At 32.7% G+C, this 23,968-nt stretch overlaps 1 protein-coding gene across 25 annotated transcripts in view; it reads left to right on the top strand.

The window, feature by feature from the left end:
* Cdk8 (cyclin dependent kinase 8) overlaps positions 1-23,968 on the top strand; it is a 220,935-nt gene that overhangs the window by 65,602 nt on the left and 131,365 nt on the right. For 24 of the 25 annotated variants that reach the window (XR_013423247.1, XR_013423245.1, XR_013423243.1 and 21 more), the window contains 2 exons: positions 14,567-14,624; positions 16,883-17,014. Coding sequence is in view for 12 of the 25 variants with exons in the window: in XM_078015573.1 (XP_077871699.1) it covers positions 14,567-14,624; positions 16,883-17,014 (190 nt within the window). In the remaining 13 variants the exon portion in view is untranslated. The remainder of the gene's footprint in view (positions 1-14,566; positions 14,625-16,882; positions 17,015-23,968) is intronic. The other variant, XM_078015574.1, reaches the window with a different exon arrangement.

Raw genomic sequence — 23,968 nt, 5'->3', positions numbered from 1 at the left:
ACTATTTTTCTTACGCAAATGTCATTTTTAGTAGAATTAGAATGCTCACCAATAATGGATTTACAGAACAGAAGACTAATATTTTGTGTTTTTTGAAGTTGAAAGTAAAATTTAGCCTTTAGTGGTGGAGTCAAGTTAAGGAAAACATTTTGCTTTTGGGCTGCCAGACTTTTTTATCATTTCATAAGTGTAAACTCCATAGCTAAAAAGCATTTTTGTGTATAGAATCAATTATGCTAAATTGGCTCTATAATTTTTTCTTATAATTTTATTCTCTTAAAAATATGTATGTTTATTAGAGAAACAGACTGATTTTTTTCAAACCAGTATTTACATTTTTATGTTAATAGTGTATATTTGAAGTACTTATAACAGTTCTAATTAACAATAGTAAAAATAATTTTGAGGTTCAATTTCTTTTATCTCTTTTTTGGTATAGCTTTTTACACTAATGTAACTTAAACCAATTCTCTTTGACATAAGGGGAGCACAGAACAGATCACTTAAGAAGTCTGTTAGAGGCATATTAAAAGATAGGAAAAGCTGAGAATGTAGCTCAGTGGTAAAGCACTTCCCTATTGTATAGGACTTTGGGATCAATCCCTAGTACTACAAAACAAACAAATAAGAGATAAGGACCTGGGGGATCAGTGCACTCTAAGTATAGGCAACAAAGGATTACCTATCAATGATTTTTAAATAATAATAAAGTAAATTAAAAGTTATTGCTTTTTATTGTCACCAGATGTTGGCAACTCTAAATAGTATCAATGACAATGGGCTGGGGTTCTGGCTCAGCAATAGAGCACTCACCTAGCACATGCAAGGCCCTGGGTTCAATCCTCAGCACCACATAAAAATACATAAATAAAATAAAGGTATTGTGTCCAACTACAACTAAAAAATAAATATTAAAAAAAATAATATCAGTAACAAAATATTTCTCTTCAGTGAGGCCAACCATTCCTACTCTTCTGTTATCTTTGCAATTTGTCTTATTGATCCAAAATTATTTTCACAAATGGTAATGTAATATCTATTCCTTTGATTGCTGTGCTTGAAGTGATATTTCCTGTATTTTCTGTTCATGACTTCTTAATGCTCTCAGCATCTAACCGTTCTGTGTATCTCATACACACAGAGAACACTGAGTCGTTTATCTGCCTCTAATCTAGACAGGTTCGAGTACCCACCACCTTTTGAATCCAGTTTCTCAAGAAAAGACTTGTTTTTAAAAATGTGAGCCCTTAGTGTAACTGAGCTTTGGAATTTTGTGTTATATAGTTTTTCACCTGTAGATACTTATGATACTAATGAAGATAATAACATATTTACTCTTTTTTATGGGGGCTACTGGGATTTGAACCCAGGGGAGCTTTACCACTGAGTTAAGTTCCCAGCCTTTTTTAGTTTTTATTTTGAGACAATGTCTTGCCAATTGCTTCGGGTCTTGCTAAATTGCTGAGGCTAGCCACAAACTTGAAATCCTCCTGTCTCAGCCTCCCAAGTTGTGGAATTATAAGCATGCATCATCACACCTGGCTTTCTTTTTACTTTTAAGAACATTTTCAGAAGTCTTTTAACATTTTTCTAACTTTGCTTTCTCAAATTTGTTATTATTTGCATATTAAATATTAACTGTATCAGAACAGATAAAATGAATAGTTCTTTCATTATATTTTCTTCTCATTTTCAGTCAGATATGGATAAATTGTGGCAATGATGACTTTAATTAATCTCAGTAGATTTCAGAAGGTACAAATTAGACTAATTGGTTGAGGTATTGACATGCCACAGAAGCTACATACTAAGGTAGATAATTGGCGCACTCATGCGTACACACACACACAAACACACACAAAACACCATTTTAATAATATCCTAGAATGCTACTAAAATTTTTGTTTAATAAAATTGGGTTTAGTATGCAAACCTAAACTTGATGGCAATCACTTTGTACTGCTAACCTAAGTGCTTTTCCCTCTCATTTTAATGTATTACATTTTATTCCTTTTTAAAAAAGTGAAACCTCAAAATGAAAACGGTTACTGCTAAAGAACGGTTTAACCTAGAAGAACGAAATTTGGTGAGCCAGTGAAATTGGTGTACTGATCATTACCTGAAAGTATCATCAAGATTGGGTGAAAAAACATATGCTGAGATTTCAGGAGACTCGTAGTCTTTTGGAAGCTGGGCAACTCCTTTCAATGAAAGTGATTTTCGCCAGTCTCTGCTTTGGGCTACATCAATAGGAAACAAACCATAAGAGATAGAACTTGGAACTACTTTATTTTGCCAAGTTTCAAAGAGCTAGCACAAACCGTGTATGAAGAAATGCTCACCATCGCTAGCAGTCAGAGAAATGCAAATCAAAACTACCCTAAGATACCATCTCACTCCAGTAAGATTGGCAGCCATTAGGAAGTCAAACAACAATAAGTGCTGGAGAGGATGCAGGGAAAAGGGCACTCTTGTTCATTGCTGGTGGGACTGCAAATTGGTGCAGCCAATTTGGAAAGCAGTATGGAGATTTCTTGGAAAGCTGGGAATGGAACCACCATTTGACCCAGCTATTCCCCTTCTCGGTCTATTCCCTAAAGACTTAAAAAGAGCATGCTACAGGGACACTGCTGCATCGATGTTCATAGCAGCACAATTCACGATAGCAAGATTGTGGAACCAACCTAGATGCCCTTCAATAGATGAAAGGATAAAAAAAATGTGGCATTTATACACAATGGAGTATTACTCTGCATTAAGAAACGACAAAATCATAGAATTTGGAGGGAAATGGATGGCATTAGAGCAGATTATGCTAAGTGAAGCTAGTCAATACAAATGGAAGAAATGATTTACAGGTTATCTTACCAAATGTCATACATGAGAAGATTACAAATTAATAGTAAAATATATTATGTGGTTTGCATATTACTTATAGTCTACTTTTCTTAAGATTCTGAGTGAGTCTTTTGAAACAATCATCCCAGTGCTAGAATCTTTTTAGTCAAACTTCTCACCAGCTATGCCTGGTTTTCTTGAATAATATTAAAAAGAGTTTTTTAAAAAGACATAATGTTTCTTTAAGATGATGTTTTTGAATGATCTTGGTAATTGACAGAGGTTTACCTGAGTTTTAAGTCAGACATATTCTTCTTTATTTTTAATATAATTTATGTGATCTTATATAATTTATACAACTGCACCCATTTTTATAACAAAGTTTATTATCATACACAGCAGTGTTACCAAAAAAAAAAAAAAAAAAAACCAGAGCAATTTCTTTCTTTTGTCTTTTAGCAAAAGGGAAATACACTGTAGTCAGAATACAAGGAGAGTTTAAAATTCTCTGAATTATACTTGGAAAAAGCATATAAAAATTAGTATTCACATCTGACTTTCTAATAAGAGAATCAGGCCTGAGAATGCTATATTATTGCCCAGATTTTGAAGATTTGCAAAAGTAATTTAATCTTCATAGATGGAATACTGAGATTTTCTCTTATCTCAGGTTAAATTGTTACCTAATTCTATTTTAAGCCATTTGTGCCCATAGCCACATAAATATTTCATTAAGTCTTTTTCAGCTTGAAAATCTTATCTCTTTAGTGGATACAAGCAAATGAGAAACTGTTAAATAGAGGGCAAAAGTAAGTCTTACAACAGAAACAAACACAAGCAGCTAGCCGTATTGCAAAATAATTTCAACTCTCAAATATTTAAGATTTTGTGTGAATTTTTGTAAATATTCAAATCAACACATAGGAATTTCTTTTAGATTTAGTAAAAGTTTCCTCAGGTATAATTAGATATAGAACCAGCATGTGTCTTTGCCTGGTTTTGGGATCAGGGTGATTTTGGCCTCATAGAATGAGTTTGGAATTATTGCCTCTTTTTCTATTTCCTGAAATAAATTGAAGAGGATTGGTATTAGTTCTTCTAAAAAAAATTTTAAAAAGATATTGAATCAGCAACAGTTATTTGATGAACTGTAGAGAAAATGTTGTTTTTAAAATTTTCTTACACCCCACACCCCATCCACCTGGATTTTAATTTTTCCTTTATATAATGATCACTTTGTTAAAATGACCTGTGTGTTTTTTATTTGTTTGTGATTTGCTTCCAGATTTAAGTCAATATGTAATTTGAGGATTCCTAACTCTGTTTTCTAAAATGGATATCTGAATTTCTAAGATTACTTTCAGTTTTGAATTTCTAGGCACAGGCTTCTAATTCAGTTTAGTATGTTTATAATGCCACTTAACAAAAATAAAGGAGGAAATAAACTTAATTTTAAAAATTCATCCTAAAAATCTGTTTATATCAACACCTTGTGTCATTTGAAGTAAAGACCATTTTTCTTTTTTCCTTTTTTTATAAATTAATAGAGTTTATATCCTGTGTCCCATCCATATTCCAATTCAGCAACAATTATCATTCTAACCTTCTGTTACCACTATTATTTAACAATAATAGTCTGGAATAGTTCTAGTTTGGAAATAAATAGTCAAAGTAGGGGATAGGTTAATAAAATGGGATGAAAGCAATTATACTATTCATTTATTTGTTGGATAGTATATGTGTGTGTGAGTGTGTGTGTATGTATTTTAATTGTTAAATAATCAAAAAGAGTTAAGTTTCTCTAAATCTATTACATAATAAATGTAAGTAATAGATTTAGAGAAACTTAACTGTTCAACAAAGTGTTTATAATGATTTAACTCTAATGTGATTATTACAGGTAAATTTCATTTTAAAAATTATATTGTTATTTATTTAATCTTTTTAAAGCTGTTGTTCATGATAAAGGTTTTGGGGGCTGGGGTTGAGGCTCAGCCCACACCTAGCACATGCTGGGCTCTGGATTTTATCCTCAGCACCACATAAAAATAAATAAAATAAAGGTATTGTGTCCAAGTATAACTAAATATATATATATATATATATATTTTAAAAATAATAAAGGTTTTGATCTGTAAAAGACATAGACTAAAAGCTAGATGGGAAACAAAAACTATTAGGGGCATCTTATAGCTGGGTAGAAAATTATCCTGGAAGCAGTATTTAATCATGCTTGGGTCCTCTACCTACCTTGACCCTAGAAGTTTTTATTTAAGAATCCCTGCATAGTGAATCATTGTTAAACAATTATACTGTTAGTGGCCATTTTAATTATGATTATAATATACTTAGAGCTTTTTATGTATCAGATGCCATGATAATTACCATGTGTAGTAGTCATATTTAATTTGTGCAATATTAGGTTATTCTTTTTATCTGTATTTTATAGATGAAGAAATGGAGGTTAAGGTGACACAACTGACAGCTGATGGCATCCTTAACTTTATTTTCAGGCTCAACCCTAATTATTGTGACAAAAATGATAGCCTTTCTAGAGAGAGTTAAGAATTATCAAGAACTCTGAAAGATGCCTTTTGATCTTACAATATTGCTTTTAGTAAACTCTCTTATGCGTACTATAAAAAGTGAAGAAAAGGCCATCACAGAATAATGGTAATGACACACTAAAATTTAATCTAGCAACTAGGGAATAGTTAAACGTAAGGTCTGATACATAGAAAAGATGAACTATTGTGTAGTCATTTAGAATTATTTTTATGGCACATTTAAATGTAAAAAATTTTTATGGCACATTTAAATGTTAAGTAAAAAAATGTCAAACATAAAATAATAGAAATAAAATATGTATCAGTGAAAGAAAATATACCAAAAAAGGTACGTACTTAAGTCTGAATAGCTAATTATATTTATATTTTATATATAGGAAAATTATATAGGAAAAAATCAACTTTCCTATGACAGCATGTATTATATATGTGTTTTTTAAAAAGTGCTGGAAATATTAAAAATTGTGTGAAGAGACTCAAAATTATAAGAACTTGTTATATGATTAACCAGAAGTTATTTCACAATGAAGAAAATCATTCTTTTAAAAAAATTTTTTTTGTAGTTGTAGATGAAATTCTTTTTTATTTAATGCTTTTATTAGTGCATTGTAGTTATACATAATAGTAGAGTTAATTTTGACATAATCATGCATACATGGAATGTAATTTGCTCCATTGTAGTTCCCAGAAATTCTTCTTTCCTTCCCCTCCTCTTTTTCCCCTTTTTCTCCTCTACTGATATTCCTTCTATTTGTTGTCTTTTTTTTTTAATTGGTGTTTTATAAATATACACTTATGTGAAATTTACTGTGGTATATTTATAAGGTGTACATAGCCTAATTTAGTGATTCCTCCCTTTTCCTGTCGCTCCACCCTCCCCTCTATCCTCTTCCTCTACTCCACTGATTTCCCTTCTATTTTCATGAAATTTCACCCCCACCACCATCTGCTCTAGCGTCTGCATATGAGAGAAAACATTTGACCTTTGAGTGATGCTGGCTTATTTCATTTAAGGGATGTTCTTCAGTTCCATCCATTACAAACAATGCCGTAATTCCATTCTTCTTTATGGCTGAATGAAAGTCCATTGTGTACCTAATACATATTTTCTTGATCTACTTACCTTCTGCTGATGGACAGACATCTGGGCTGGTTCCATAACTTGGCTATTGTGAATTGCACTGCTGTAAACATTATGGCTTTATCACTATAGTAGATCATCATTCTTTTTGTCAGTAAGGAGAATAATTTTCATATCTATAGTTAAATTTTAACTGTTACTTACATATTAAACTGTATTTACTGTGTGAATCATGTGATAGAAAGTGTGTGTGAAAAAATAGTATATTTAGTACAACTAAAGCTAGAAGTAAATTTCTAACTCTTAAGAATTGACAGCTATAACTAAAGATATGATAGACTGAATATAAAAACACTAATAAAAACAATTATCTAGAATATGAAATATAAAGTTAGTAGTGAGAACAAATTAAATGTTAGAAAGATGGTAAAAAGTAATTTACTATTTCGAAGAGTCTTGTTTTGAATACTTAAGCTTGATAACCAAAGTCTTTAAAAAAAGAAAAAAAAACTAGAGTGAGTAAATTATAACTTAGTAGTATGCAAGTGCCAGGCACAGTAGTGCATGCCTATAATCCCAGCGACTCGGGAGGCGGAGGCAGGAGGATCGAAAGTTCAAAGCTAGCCTCAGCAAAATTGAGGCACTAAGCTCTCAGTGAGACCCTGTCTCTAAATACAATACAAAATGGGGTAAGGGATGTGGCTCAGTGGTCAGGTTTCCCCTGAGTTCAATCTCTTGTTTCAAAAAAAAAAGTATGCAAGTTATAATATTTGTTACTACTAAATGTCAATTAAACATGTAAAATTATACAGTCTTACAATGCTGATATAAGATGCAGGTGTGCATGTAGCTTTTAGTTTTGCAGATTGGTTTTAGGACATTTCATGGTATTGTATTTATAAAAGATGTTGAATTTACCAAACTGATAACTTTAAACTTTCAAGGACAAGATCTGTTAATTTGTATCATAAAAACTTTAAAAATGTTTATAATCTTTACTCAGCAATTTGACTTCTTAGGGGGTTAATTATAACCATAAGGGGGAAAAATGAGATGGCATTATGTGTTGTTTTTTTTTTTTAAGAGAGAGAATTTTTTAATATTTATTTTTTTTAGGTTTCGGCGGACACAACATAATTGTATGTGGTGCTGAGGATCGAACCCAGAGCTGCGCGCATGCCAGGCGAGCGCGCTACTGCTTGAGCCACATCCCCAGCCCAGCATTATGTTTTTTTTTTTTTTTTTTAAAACCAGGGATTGAACCCAGGAGTGCTTAACCACTGAGCCACATCCTCAGCCCTTTTTATATTTTAGAGACAGTCTCTCTGTGGGGCCTTGTTAAGTAACTGAGGCATGGCTTTGAACTCACAATCCTCCTGCCTCACCCTCTGGAGCTGCTGGGATTACAGGCATGTGCCACTGTGCCTGACATAGCATTATATTTTTATTAAGGATCTAGGAACAACCTAAATTATTTAGTAGGAGACAAGTTGTGAAATTATGGTGAATCAGTATCTGAAGAATGATTTCATATAGAACCTAACAGAAGAATAATTTTCAGATTAAAAAAATATTCACAATATAATACTAAGTGAGGGAAAAAGGCTGAAAACAGTAATGTTAATTTTATACAGAGAGAAAAAAGATGGATTCCAAAATGTTTTTAGTGATCATCTGTTAGCTTAAAGATGATTTGTTTTCATTGTGCTTTTTTTTTTTCATTTCACATGTTTTGTTGTTTGAGCATACATTACTTTTGAAACTTAGAAACTAAAACTCAGTCTAGTTTTATATCAGTAATCAGTATTAATTTGATTTGATAATTCTACTTTGGAGAGTTTAATCCAAAGGAAATTACCTGGAGTATGTATCAGGGGCTTAGGGGATGGGAGGGGTAGAGTTTAACAAAGAATATGAATGGGAGCATCATTAAGATTAATGTAAAGTGGGGGATAGGGTGGTATAACCATCTATCTATTAATAGAGGAATATAATATAGTTAGTAAAATTTATACACAAAATTTGATTTTTCAAGAAAGAAATACTTGGGGAGACACAACCCAAAACAGTATTACTGTTTTCACTACTTAATGTTATAACTACCAAATATTTAACTTAAAATTGTCAACAATACTGTTTATATATTACAGTGATTTTCACATTTGAATACAAACTGTTCATTTTTTTCATACTCTATAATAGTGAAAGAAAACAACCTATTTTGAAAGCAAAAAGCTTTTTGATATTCTGTCTCTTCTCCTTAATACTTCTCCTTTAAGATATGTTTGGTCTGCTGGGCAAGATGGCGCATGCCTGTAATCCCAAGGGTTCCAGAGGCTGAGGCAAGAGGATTGCTAGTTCAAAGACAGCCTCAGCAATGGCCAGATGATACTAAGCAACTCAGTGAGACCCTATCTCTAAATAAAAATACAAAACAGGGCTGGGGGTATGGTTCAGTGGAAAAGTGCCTGTGCTTTCAGTCCTCAGTACCAAAAAAAAAGAAAAAAGATGAATTATTTGGTCTCCTTAATATTGTTCAGTTTTCTAGTCTTCAAATAACAGTTATCCCTTTGGTTTTTTTGTTTGTTTATAACTGTAATACTCTTTTTTCTTACATACATGACAATAGTGGAATGCATTACATTCATAATTATCCATTCACAGCACAATTTTTCGTAACTCTGTGTATAAAGTATGTTCACGCCAAATTATGCCATTATACATGAGCTCTCTTATTTTTTTTGCATTACAATTCTTAATTTAGAGATATGATAAATTGTGGTATAAAGGTGTATCCCTTTGTTTTTATTTAACTTTTGTTAGAGATTGTTTAAACTGTATTATAGAACTTCACAGTTTTACAAAAATTCAATAAGTGAATCAGACTTGAGCAAATGTAGTTTTGTTTTTTAGAAAATATATATTTGAACATGTATTTATACATATATATGTATATGCACATATTAGTATGTGCACTCAAGCATATTCTTTATTAGGAACAAATACATTATATCTGTACCTGGATATTTAAAAGTGTATTTAATTGCCATGTGGTGTCTGTTCTATACACTTTTGTTCCCTTTTTAATAAGCAAATATTGCCTGTGCTAGGCTGCAACACTTAGTAAATGATTTTTGCATTAGTGAAAATAGGTTATATTTTCATCTTGATCTTTTAGCACTTTAACTAGTGTGCTGTGCCTCAGTTGCCAAAAAGGACAGTTTAAGAATTTTTACATTGAAAAACTCTGAACCCATGAATTTTTAAACTTAATAGTCTGAACCATGTTAATTTAAATACTTCTAGTGAAAAATATTTTGCTGAAAGGCCATTTTCACAGTGTTTAATAAGAAGTAGATGGAAACAAATGTAGACTGGATACAATGAAAATATGTGGAAGTTATTAAAAGAAAATGTCATCTTTTATTAGCAGTATTATGCTCATGAACTTGATTTGCTTTGAAGATGACAAAGAATCTCATTCTTATTTTCCCTGAAAGAGGACTTCTTAGATAAGTCAAAACCAGTCAGCATCCCTGTGGTTTTTGAGTAGTACTGTCAGTGTGTGGTACACTCTAAATACTCCCTTTGTGCTCTTGTGGAGGATACAGCTCCAGCTCTGTGGCTGTTGCGTACATTGCATGCAGGGCTTTCATGAGTCCTTGGGGCACCCTGCCTTGTCCTTTACTTTCCATTCAGTCAGATCTGAAGTTCTTCCTAGCCTGAATTTACACCACCTGCTTAGTCTAGATTGTGATGTCTTTCAGGCAGGAAGTGTCTGTGTGCCTGTTTATCTCTAATTCCACAGTTCCTCTTAATTCTGTAAAAATATGAATGATTGTGTAGTACTCTTCATACCATAGATGATGAAGTTGGCTGTTATATCAATAACATTCATGCTGTCTTATCACAAAGCAGATATAAATGGTTTTTAATTCTATATTCCCTTTAAATTTAAGTGAAAGGCAGAAAAGAAATAACTTTCCTGGAAGGTGATAATTTCTCCTTTAGCTTAAAGGTTGTCAGCAATACTACTAAAGTTTAGTATTATAAGTTAAAAAAAATCACAATCTTAAAGAAAAGGTTAAAAAAAATCTTTATTATAAAAATTTATAAACTTAAGAGACCACATTCACTGGATTTCTAGATTTTTATCTGTAACTTAATTCTTTTTTTTTTTTTGACACAGTGTCTTTATTTTATATTTATGTGGTGCTGAGAATTGAACCCAGTGCCTCGTGCATGCTAGGTGAGCGCTCTACCTCCGAGCCACAACCCCAGACCCTGTAACTTAACTCTTTAAAAATTTCATTAAAATAATTTTTTAATTACCAAGTATGTGTCCATTTCAGACTTTGCTGCCTGCTTTTGAATCTCGTAGGGGACTTCATATATATATATATGTATCAGAGTTAGTTGATTCTTTTCATATATATTGTAATCCAGGTTGAGCATCCTTAATCTGAATATCTTAAATTTGAAATGCTTCAAAATAAAGAGCTTTTTGAGTGCCAGCATGATATTATACATGGGAATTTCCATAACAAAAAACTTTATTTCATGCATAAAATACTTTAAAAATTGTATAAAATTACCTTCAGTTTATGTATACATAAAACATAAGGAAATCTTGCATCATAACTTTTAGGCCAATCACTAAGGTACATGCATCCTATGCATATATTTCAGAATTCACAAGAAATCCAAAATCTGAAACACATCTGGTTGCAAGCAGTTCAGAAAGGATACACTCAACTTAGCCTATACAAAAATGGTTCACAGCCCAAACTGAAACTCATCATGGAATATCTAGAAAGATTGCCATGTAATTGTGTTGTGGATAATATTTGTGAAGATTTGATTATGAACAAACCTCAGAGAGCACTAATATAGTGATTTTTTTTTCATGAATCGGTATCTTTTATTCACAGTCAGATCCAGGAAGAATCAACTTTTCCTGTTAACTGGTAGTCTACTCTGCCCCATTAATAAACTTATGAAGATGCTATTTTATTCCTAGAATAAAGTTCTTCCAGTTAACTTGACACTGTTCTCTACCTCTGTGCCATTATCATATAGTTGTGATAAATCAGCCCAATCTTTGTCTTTTTGCAGGTAGAACTCTGTACTGTCAGGATTGACCTCTAAAATGAATCCAATTTGCCAAAATCATCAGTGCACTTTCCCTCAGCAAAATAAAATTTGGAGTACACAGAATGCCTATATAGGAATGCTGTTTCTGTAATACAAACATCTATTTTAGGAAATATCAATGATTTAGGGGGAGTACACCAACAAATAGAAGAAGAAAAGCTATCAGACTATAAAATAAGGCCATATTCTTTTCATTATAAACAGAGTTGGTTCTCTTCCTGGGAGAAATAAGACACCATCGCTTCAGACAATAGTGTATCATTAATTTATATCTTTGTTCAGCAGACAGTAGCACATGTTTTGTAATCATTTCTGTACATAGCATAGCTATACTTGAAGATGTTGCCATGATGTTATAATGCTTTTAAGTCATATTGGACTTCTGATCTCTGTGGTAATAAATATAATTTAATGAAGTAAAATTTAACATCAGAATGTTACCAGCAAAGTTGTGTAGAGTCTCTCAAGGTGGTTATGTTTGATAGCATGTAGAAGATCAGATATTATTTACCAAAGGTAAATAATAATAATGGTTATGACTAATTGCTTCATTGCACTTGGAAGTTTTGGTTCTAGATCTTAAAACTGCTACCAAATTCTGCTACTGGTACATAAGGAGAGAAAAGGAAAGAAATTTATATGAAGAAATTAGTTTTCTTGGAAAATATTGTTTTAGTATATTAGTGCTGAAACAGTATCAAATCTTTTGAAGCCTTGCTCAATATTTACTAATCAATAACACAGAAACACTGATCAGAGTAGTCATGATCATTTGGGCTTTTCCTGCATTTTTCTCTGGATATTTCCATGTGTTACTTTGATAAAAAAAGAAAATAATGCTTAGATTTCTCTATTAAATCAGACTATAATGGCTTGTTCATGGGAAATAACCTGAGGAGGGACCCATTGTTTATAGTATTATTAAAACAAAGCTTGAGAAGACTATTCTCCTTGATTTATGCCTATAAGCATGTTCAAACTGAATCAGAGCTCACTTAAATGCAGAGGTAGGATTGGGAGAAATCTGAAATGCTGGTTAGGTGGCTTTTTGCCTTCAGACCTGCTTTAGCTTATGCTGTGAGTTGCTTAGCAAAGAAATTTTTAATTTATTAACTGGAGCTTTGTCCCTAAAGCCCAATACTAATCTGGACCTTGACAAAGAATCTGTTGATTCTTTAACAGTGCGAACTTATTCAGTCCAGTAAATTTAGAGTGAAAGGAATCTGAAGTGAAAAGTCAGAGGATTCTTCCCCTTTTTCTAGTGCTAACCTGACCAATAGGAGCCATCCAAGGGCTTCTCATATTTAGGCTTTGCTGCTGAATAAATAAGATGAGTTTTGGGGAAAAAAAAAAAGAGAGAGAGAGAGAAAGTGAGATTTTTCCCCCCCTACTTTATCTAAAATAGGATTCGAGATATGTCATGTATGTGTGTGTTTGTCATATATGGAGGTAATCTTTCAGGATCAAACACTGAAATGCTTAAAAAATTTGATCATAGCAGTGGTAGAAAAATTAATCACCAGTTAATTAACTTGTACTTTATGAAAGATGTGTAATTTGTGATAGGACAAAAGAGAGATATGTTAAAAGAGACTTCAACGTTTTATAAAACTATATGTGACTTTATGTTGAACAGTTTATATTCAAAATATTTTTATTTGTTCTGTCATTAAGGGGGTGCACCAAATTTTAAGTAGAACACAGAAAAGGTCCTTTGGGTCATGGTATAAAAATGACATTTGTGAAAGGTATAGGGCTGGAGTTGCTGAGAACTTGTTTGCAATTGCCTTGAATCCCATTGCAAGATATAAATCTTATTCAGAGGTGGAGAGGGACCAATTAGAATTAAAATAATATTTTAATTAATAAAAATAAAAATAAACATAATGAAAACATTCAAAGAAAATTTTCAAATAGTTCATCCATGCCTCTGTCACTTTGATAGCTTTTGTTCTAATTTTTATTTTTAGGAACTTTTTAAACTTAGTTCTATATTTTGTCTGTATATAATTTTCTGTTTTTCTTAATCTTGCAAAAATTTTCCAAATATCATTAAATAAAAGTTTTAACAGTTAAAGAAAAATCTGTACTCTGCCATTTCAGCATTATCTCTTCTAGTTATAAAAGTAAATTAGATCTTTAGTAATTGGTAAAAAAGTATATATAGATTACAAGTAATAGCATAGGGGTTATTGCTAAATAATGTTGGGTAAACCTGTGAAATGGTTACTACTCTGAACAGTTTTCATTAAAATTCTTAATTATGTGAAGAGGCATTCTAATCTAGTTTTAATTGTATTTAGCACAATACTAGAATTAAAGTCAGATCAAATAGTTAGTGGGGTGAATTTTGGGGGAGGAAATTCAAATGCCTTTTCCCTTTCTCCCTCACCCTTCATTCTTCTGTCTCCTGCTCTTCCTCCTGGAAGAGGGGGTAGCCTTTACATACTAAATTTCTCTGCATTTATTTAAACATAGATGCATATCTTGCTTTTTCCAAAAAAGGATATCAGGTGACTCACTGCCTGTAATTAATTTGCTACTTTGTATTAAATGATCTTTGCAGATTCTTTTCTCCTTAAAGCCACACAACATTTTATATAATAGAAAGAGTAAGAAGGAACATCAGCATTGTAAGTTTCTCCACAGTAGTGAAAAAGCTTAGGCTAATAAGGGAACCACGAAAAGACTTAGTTCTCCAAGGAGAAAAGCACCACTACATTTGGGCCTTCGTGAAATCCTGCATACTATTTTGCATTTATACATGTATAGTTTCTTTGGTGACTTCCTATATTTGGTTTTAATTTTGAAGTAAATGAGGTTTTTTTGAAAGGTGGATTTATGTTATATTGATGGGCATATTGTCTATTTAAAAAAAACAAAACACTACTGTCTACTGAAAAAAAACACTATTTTGTTTCCACAGAAACCTGCTAATATTTTAGTTATGGGTGAAGGTCCTGAGCGAGGAAGAGTAAAAATTGGTATGTTATATCTTTGATAAGTCACAGTGTAGCACTCTTTTAAAACTTTTGCAGGCAGCGTATCACTTCTAATTTTTTTGCTGTAATAATATGCATATATTCATGTAGTTCCATATGATCCAAACCATTTCTAAAGAGTATACATAAAAGTGAAAAATGTTTCTCACTCTTGAAAGGTGTCAGACAATCTTTTGAGACTGGAATGTTCTAATTATAAAACAAGTTGTACAAGTTTCCTAGAAACCTTTGCCTTCATTAAACATAGCCTATGGAGGTGAGTGGCTTCTATCCCTGTTAGAGGCCACCCTCACCTTGAACCACAAGGGCATACAGAATATTAATTCTACCATTCGTCGTATTTACCTGAGCCAAATTAGATGAGAACATATGCCTCTGTTGACCTCATCTAGATGAGGAGTTACAAACTTTAGGGAAAACCATGAGGCCCAATAGGTGCAGAACCTTATGTTCTGACAAGACTGTCTGGTAGTCCTTTACCTGATGGGAAAAAATTAATAGGTGTTTTGATCTTAACATCTTTTCTTATAGCTCAGTCTTCTTTATCTTAACTGGTTATTTTTTTTTGTCATTTCTAAGTTGTGTTTATTATTTACATTTAGTTTGTTTCGTGTGTGGGTAGAAGAAAGTAATTCAATTACTTTAATTAATTTAAAGGCTGTAGGATTGTGAGAGCATATAATAAAGTTACTAGTTCTTGTAGCAACATTTAATATAAATTAGAGTTTATAACTTGATTTACACCATTTTAACAACACAGAAGAACTTGGGTGTTCGTAACCATTTTCCCCTATCCCCCCTTATAAATCCCCCCAAAATCTCACTTTACATTTTTAATTAGACACTTGAAATACTCTTTTATAATGTAAACTTTGCAAATTGTTAGTTGTGAGAATATTTAGTGCTCTTCAGTGTACTCCACACCATTGGAATTTGAGAATTAGGCTTTGTCAGTATTATTCATCCTGTGTTATCAAATGCTCAAGTCATCAAATGTGCTTTTAAAGGAATCTGTCCAATTCAATTTGGTGGCATCAAATTCAAATGCAAGTTCAAGTAAGCAAGCAAAATAGAGAAGACCCAGCCAAAGAGTGGTTACAAATGTGTTACTGTATGATTTGGGAAAACATATAATACCATAAAATAATCTAGTTTGGAATTATACTTCTATGTAATGCATAAGATTTTGGCAAGTTCAGGTGACACTACATCCTAATGCATTCACATTTAGGAGCTGTTAATTCTTTTATAAACCAGGATTTAGTAATATGACTCATGGTTTTACTTCTTTTCCAAAATTTTTAATTATTTCCCCCTCCATAATTAAGTTAATTTAAGGAGTGCCTACTTCATTAAAAATCTTTATTAGGAGAATAGAAGTAAAATTATCCACTAGTGGATGAATCTTAAAATATTTGAATAGGAGGTGTGAATAGTAGTCATTAAGATTGTGTTAGGCAAAAGCTACGTGAATTGACACTGTATGTGACACTATTAGGAATAAAGAAATGAAAAAGACACAGTTTTTGCCTTAAAGAAGATTATAGTTTAGCAGGACAAACAGCCATACCTGAACAGCTATGTTATATGTTAAATTGTTAAGTGCCAAGAACTATATCTAAGGTCAGTATCAGTCTGAGGTTTGAGTTTATGATTTCGTGAACCTCAGTTTCCTCATTGAAAAAGGAGATGATGAAATAAGATGACCTTTTAAAGGTCTTTCAGCTTGAAAAAATTCTTCGATCTCTAAAATTAAGTTAATGAAATTAACCTGAATAAAATGGGAGGAGTGTAGTGGTGTTAAAGTACTTCATAGTCAACTTCTGATTAACTACACCAGTGAACAGGCTTGTTAATGCAAATAATGGAAAGCTTACTCTAACAATGCATGAGACCAGTACAAAGAATGGAAATGCATCTCAGCAATCCTGACCCTAGTGGTGACATGGTAGATGAAAAGTTGCCCAGAGAAATAGAGTCTCTCTTGACCTCTGGCAGCAGAGCTTGTCTTTATCCCAGTTGAAAAGCTGGGTGACAGTAGTTTGAAAAGAAAGAATATCTCAAACTTGTGTTATGTTTAGACTTCTAAAAAGAGTAAGATGTTTTATGGCCACCCTCCCTACTAGATTTTAACAAATTTTCCATATCTTACTAAATAATGGTGGCAAATTAAACTAATCAGACTTGTAAAAATCGATTTATTTAACTTTTTGTTTGTTTGTTTGTTTTCTTTTTTACAGCTGATATGGGCTTTGCCCGATTATTTAATTCACCTCTGAAGCCTTTAGCAGATTTGGATCCAGTGGTTGTAACATTCTGGTACCGAGCCCCAGAACTACTTCTTGGAGCAAGACATTATACCAAAGCTATTGGTGAGTACAACTAATTAAAATTCCATGTCTTTTGTAAGAGTAAAGACTAACCCAAAATTCCACTACTAAGAAATACTGTCATTAGCATTAGGAGTATATTATTTCACATCTCTCTTTGTATAGAAAAATAGATATTCAAAATTTTTGAAAATAAATAGGGTCATATTATGCATTCTGTTTTAAGCAAACATTTTATGTTTCATTTTACTTGAAAAGAGAAAACAGTACAATTTTGAAATCCTTGAACTTCAGACAAATGTTTCTTTTACTAAACAAAATATTAGTTCTAAAAGATTCCCCAAAAATTTAAGGAAAAGATTTTTGTGTTAGTCAACTCTTCATCACTGTGACCAAAATACTAAACAAGAACAACTTAAGAGAATGCAAAGTTTATTTTGGCTTATAGTTCCAGAAGTTTAGTCTGTAGTCAGCTAGATTCCATTATTCTGGGCCCAAGATTAGGCAGAACATCATGGTGGAAGGGCATGGTGGAGGAGTGCTGCTTCATTTATGGCAGCCAGGAAACAGAGAGAGAGGAGCCAAGGGGGAAGGGGCTGTGGGGAAGATGAGCCCTTCCAGGGAATGACCCCAGGGACTTGCCTTCTCCAGCCTAGCTCCACTTGCCTGTAGTTAACCACATGAAATGAGGATATACCGATCAGCTTATAGATCTCATAATCTAATCATTTTCCCTCTGAATATACCTACATTAGCACAGAGATTTTAGGGGGACACCTCATATCCACACCATAACAATTTTGGAAAGAAAGTAGAAATTAGGACATCATAATCCATTTCTCTTTATTTGATGGTATTGATTACTTACATATGATGAAGAAGTAGAAAGTTAGTGCTCTTATACTTCTTGCCTAATATTAGTACTATCATGGTTGTTGTCATCATAGTGGTCATCGTCATCATCATCACTTTATCAGTGTATACATTTTTTTCTCTGTTTATTAACATAATTCCCAGTAGTTTATATTTAAGTTATATAATATTATGAATATAATACTCATTTACCACCTTTACTACTACATTTTCATTACTGACATTTTTATTTGGTTGAATTTTTTTCTTATGGTCTTTGTCTACCCCCCAACCCTTATTGTTTGTGGCCTCTTCAACTTACTCTGTATTCTCCAGGATGGAACAAAAACCATTTTTCTTTTATTAGCTAACTCTATCCTGGAGTCCTCTCTTGGCAGTCCAGTTGGCTGTTCTCCAAGTCATCCAGGCTTTTCCATTTTTTTTCCCTCTGTGTTGGATCTCTTGTACTGGATCCCATGATTCCATACCTTTTTTCTGTACTGTATTCTCCTGTAACCTGTGTTGATATCTTACAGGTAAATTTTCTAATTCTTATTTTTCTGAAAAATTCCTTTATTATGTTTAGTATTTAGAGAGGCTTGTAAACTATAGACACAAAATAATGTTCCCTCAGAACTTTGTTACTTCTCCTTTGACTTCTGGTATGAATGTAACTAATGAAATTGAATGCCACTTTTATTCTCAATCACTTGTGGGTCACCTGAGGGAATTTTCCTTTCTGAAAACAACGAGGACTTTTCATCATTACATTTTATAGGTTTGCTATCCACTTTGTGGGTACATAATCTGAAGTCCATAATCTGCTTTTAGAAAATTCTCTCGTGTAGTACTTTAATTTCTTAATTTTCTACTTTTCTCCACCTAAACTCAATATTTTCATGTGTTGAACTTCTTGGATTAATCTTTTTTTATACTACTCTTCTCATGTTTTTCTGTTTTCTCTTTTCTAGGAACTCTTTATTCTCTGATTATTTTGTGGTATCTTGTTTTGTTTTATGGAAAGAAAAATCTGTATACATTTGTTGGTTGTAATTTATAGTATAATCAGAGTAATAATCCGTGTTTTCTTTATAGGCTCTTTCATCACTATATACCTTGATACCTTGACCTCTTCCTTCCATATGACAAGCTTTAACTGTTTGGTGACCTTCAATTTGTTTCTTTGTATTTAAGAATCAGGTTACTAAAAGCCACTTGCTAACTTTCTGTACTTATATCATGGGGCTCCTCTATTGGTGATCGTACTTCAGGCTTATCCAATGGGGTTAATTAGTTCCCATTACCCAGAGAAACCCTAAATGTTGGAATGTCCAGGTTTTTGCTCTGAGACCATTAAAAGACCATTCAGATTCCCCCAACTTTTGGATCAAGCTGTATACACCTGGCAGTCCAGTGTAATAGTGGGGGGTGGGGGGCGGGGAGGTGGGAACCAATTGTTCAAAAGAGAGGCCTTGTAGCTGGTATTTTCAAGTACAAATTGTTCTTCCTACTTAACAACAGTTCAGTAGACTGAGACCTTCATTGAACTATTTCTTCTGCCTTCCGTCTTCTGGAAACTTTTGTGTGTGTGTGTGTGTGTGTGTGTGTGTGGTTGGGGGTGGTACCTGGGATTAAACTCAGGGGCACTCAACCACTGAGCCAACAGCCACAGCCACAGCCCTATTTCATATTTTATTTAGAGACAGGGTCTCACTGAGTTGCTTAGCTCCTTGCTTTTGCTGAGACTGGCTTTGAACTTGGAATCCTCCTACCTCTTCCTCCCGAACCACTGGGATTACAGGCATACACCACCACTCCTGGCCCAGAAACATTTTTATATGTATCTGCCTAAAATGGGTTTCTGCATTTCTTTTTTTCATTCAGACCTTAGTCAAAATACTGCCTTTTCATGAGAACTTCCTTGATCCCACAGTGTGAGGTAGTCCCATCCTCCCCCATTATACTTCTCTACCTTAGTAGCTTTGTTACTCTGAATGGTATCTAGAGTCCACCAAACACATAGACCTCACTACCTGATCACACCAGAAGCCAGTGTCTGTCTGGTATGCAGCACAAACTTTTTTTTTTTTTTTTTTTTTTAAAGAACTTAGTTTTCTTTCTTAGGTGAATGAATCTTGTCTCTGATAGTCCTCTTGTCCTTTTTGTTACTATGGACTTAAACTGTTATGATTTTGCTATCATTTTAATATAGCCTCTAGAAAGGAAAAGGAGAAGTGATTGTGATCATTGTCCCAATTAATCTTGAATCCAACATGTTCACTAATCTGCATATCTGCTTGATCACATTTTATTTTATAGAAAAATAAATACAAAGGTAAGGTAGATCGATATGGAAATTCTCTGTACTATCTTTATAGTTTTTCTATAAATCTAAAATTATTCCAAAATGATATTTGTTTAAATCAGTTAGAAGGAAAATTAAGAATTATTTAAGCTAGTTCTGTTTTTTCAATACATGTTACTATATAAACCCATTTGGATATCTTTGTTGCAAGTGTCTTCCAAATGCATTTAAGTTGCATATGTGAAGTAACATGATACAAAGCTAGTTTTTCACCTAGGATGAGTATTTCAAAGCATTATTACTTTTGTTAAGATAAATTAGTAGACTATACAAATAAAGAACTGATGGTGTAATTTTAACTCCAATTGACTGAACACCTGAGACTTTGAATTGATTTAAATTGAGTAACAAATATACTATCTCAAAAGCTTTGGGCTCTGGCTCATTATTTAATTATTTTCTTGTTTTTTTCTAAGAAATTTATATTTTATGGGGAACATCAAGAAAAATCAGATACCCTCTTGTTCACCAGCATGTCCTATAGTCCAGCAGTTTTAACACAAGGTGTGTGCCAGAAAGTTAAAATATCAGCTGTTAGAAAGTACTGGGGACTTAATTAGAACAAATTATATCCCATGCTTTTATAATTATGTCAAAATGAATCCTAATGTTTTTATATATATATATATATATATATATATATATAAGAACCATTTAAAAAAAAGATAGACTGTCTTGTTCCAATTGCTGCATAATTTGGGAGAGGAAAGGCCTATCTTCTTGTTTTTCTCCCTCTTCCTCCTTGTCATCAGTGTTAAAATATGGGTAACTACTATTTAAACTTAACATAGGAAAAGACAGTAAGAATGCAAGTGATAGGCTTTACCTTTAAGAGCTTTACAATCTAGTTGAGAAGATTGTGTAAATATATGCATAAAACAATGTCATCTTTGAACAGTGGTAGTAACAAAGACCACCAGTCTGAGTTATAGTCTTAACAGTTTTACTTGGGGAGTGTGTTTAGGTAAGACATTTATTTAATCATTTAGTCTCACTTTCCAAACAGAGGAATTTAGCTTCAATCAACTCATTGGTCTCCTTCAGCTCTGAAAGTTCTGTAGCTAAACACTGCCTTCTATGGTAGGGTGGTTGCAGAGGGAACCCACTTCGTTGCAAATGATTGAAACCAAAGTCAATGCCGTTTCTTCATCGGGGTGGTCCCCACCTCCTGTCCCTTGAACCTGAACTGTAAGCTAAGTCATTAAACCAAAGAGATGGAATAATACACTAACAAGATCAATCTTGTAGAACACTTTCCTTCTGTCAAAACATTGACTAAAAAAATATATTTAGGTATCTTATTAATGTTAGGCTTTTTTATTGTTTGAGAGAAATCATATATGTGCCATTTAATAGGGGTTTTTAAAAGTAAAAAAAGGAAATTTCTTCCTTAGTTCCAGTTTCTACCATATAGTTCCATTTCTATTATCTACATTCATTCAGTAAAGGTTCATTCAGTAAAGTAACCAACAAATTACCCACACCAGTTTTAACACTTCCTACCAAGAACTTCACTAGCATTTTGGTTTCCCTGTTTGATAAGTATGAGCAGCTAATAGAAGAACCCTAGTGAACATGCATATAATTTGCACATACATACAGCATCATTAGGAAGCATTAAATTTCTTCTGGAATTTGGTGAATTATGTTAAACTGAAGACTGCTAAGACGGAACAGATATGGTCTGGACACATAAAACTAATGTGTTCCTACCCTCTACTCTAAACATATTTTAGTGCTTTGGTCATTCATTCATTGTATAGGGTTACAAGCTGAACTATTAATGAGAGGAAGTAATAAGTCTGTAAACATTATAATCCTGAGAACAAATTTTAATTCAGTTTTGAATGTTTTGGTTTTTATTTTTATGTTTGCTTGACTTCAGAGTTCTGTTAAGAGGGTTACAATGATTGTCTAATTGTCACTAAAGCAACCTTAAAAGTTAAAAAGATGTGGAATTTTAAGCTCTGATGTCTGTCTTTAGAGAGCTAAATGCTCACAAATGTGTTACTTTCTGCTAAGTGAGAAATATACGAAATAGGGGAAATGAAAATTTATTCCCTTTTGTCAAGATTAAAGCTTGCTATTAACATACCTATTGATTAAAATATTACACACACCCCAATTTGGGTATGTAGAAGATGACAGTTACTATCTGTTTTGCCTAGTGAGCCCAATAAGTATATAGGAACATCATAAAGTTTGTGAAGTGGATAGGCTTTATTTGTTTCTAATTTGGAAAGACTTTTTGGAAGGAGTTAGGCAGCTACAATTAGCAAGAAAAAGATTTTTTTCATGAATTTTACACAATCTGAAAAATATAAGCAAGCTAAGAAGGGGATATCAACTTGCAAAAACTAGACATCTGTCTAAAATAATAGACTAATCTGCTGATTCAAAGTTCATGATTATTGTCTTGATCAGGATTTCAAAGAAGAGAAGGGTAGAAAATGTATAGAAAAATTATTGAGGTAGGGCTAAACAAGGTTCAGATAACCGCTTTTTTTTTCTTACTTTTTTATTTTAAAAGCAGTATAGCTTTAAAGATAACTACTCTTTCATCTTCCTTTACATTTTATGTTTTCTTTGGGATTTTTAGTAGCTAACCAGACAAATTGTTAGTGTATATTGGTATACTATAAGTCGAGTTTTAAACATGAAAAATAACCCATCATCCCTTTTTGTAATCCTACTTAGCTGGCCTATTTGGCCGTTGATTAGATTCTCAAGAGGTGCTGGTGCTGTTGCACATGCCTGTAATCCCAGCAGCTTGGGAGGATGAGAAAGGAGGATTGTGAGTGTGAGGCCCTAAGCAATTTAGTGAGCCCCTGTCTCAAAATATAAAAACGGCTGGGGATGTGGTTCAGTGGTAGAGCTCCTAGGTTCATCCCCAACACACACACACACACACACACACACACACACACACCCCAAAAAAAAAAAAAAGATTCTTAAAGGTCAGATTTATATGGGGCAGCCATGTAAAAAGAATAATCACAAAATAACTAGTTTTCACATTTACTCTCTGATTCTACAAACCAAATAACTTGGCCTGAATTTCTTTATGAGATTTTTCCACATGAGATTATTGGCTAGTGTGGTTCTCTGATGAGAAAAAATTTTTTAAAAACCATTTTCTTGTAGTCAAAGTGTAAATCTTTATGTAAATAAATGATTAATTTATAACTTTAAAATGTAAATATAATTTACATTAAATGTTTTCTAGTTTTGAAGTTTAGAGATTCTCATTTAGAAATCACATTTTTCTCATTTCCTACTTAAGTAGTAGTTATTAACAATAAACTTCAATAAATTAGTTACTTTTAAAAATTTATCTCTATGATTATTTATATTTATCACTGTTTATTTGGATCACTCAGAAACTTATTGAGTATCTGCTGTACACACAACATTGTACTTACTTTAGGGAAAATAACTTTGACAACTTAGATATTTGTTAAGACTTCTTAACCGATTTTTCAGCTTTAAATTGTAAATTGGCATATGGATCTTGCCTTTATTAATAGTTCTTTTTAGTACTTACATGAGAGAAAGTAAGGCTATATCTTTTGAATGAAGGAAACTTAATTAGTTATATATAGAGAAATACATTTGCCTGGCTGTTGTAAATAATTCTTTTTAATTATTCTTTTTAATTTATAGCCTTTGTACCCATTTTAAAGATAGTCTTTTATTCCAAATTTTTGGTCCTACTTACTAAATACTTAAATTTGCAAATGAGGACACTACAGAAGCAGATATTGCTACAGCATAAATAA

This window comes from Ictidomys tridecemlineatus, chromosome 6 (genome assembly GCF_052094955.1).
Source record: "Ictidomys tridecemlineatus isolate mIctTri1 chromosome 6, mIctTri1.hap1, whole genome shotgun sequence".
In the NCBI taxonomy this organism is placed as follows: Eukaryota; Metazoa; Chordata; class Mammalia; order Rodentia; family Sciuridae; genus Ictidomys; species Ictidomys tridecemlineatus.
This window is presented reverse-complemented; position numbering and strand designations above follow the sequence as displayed.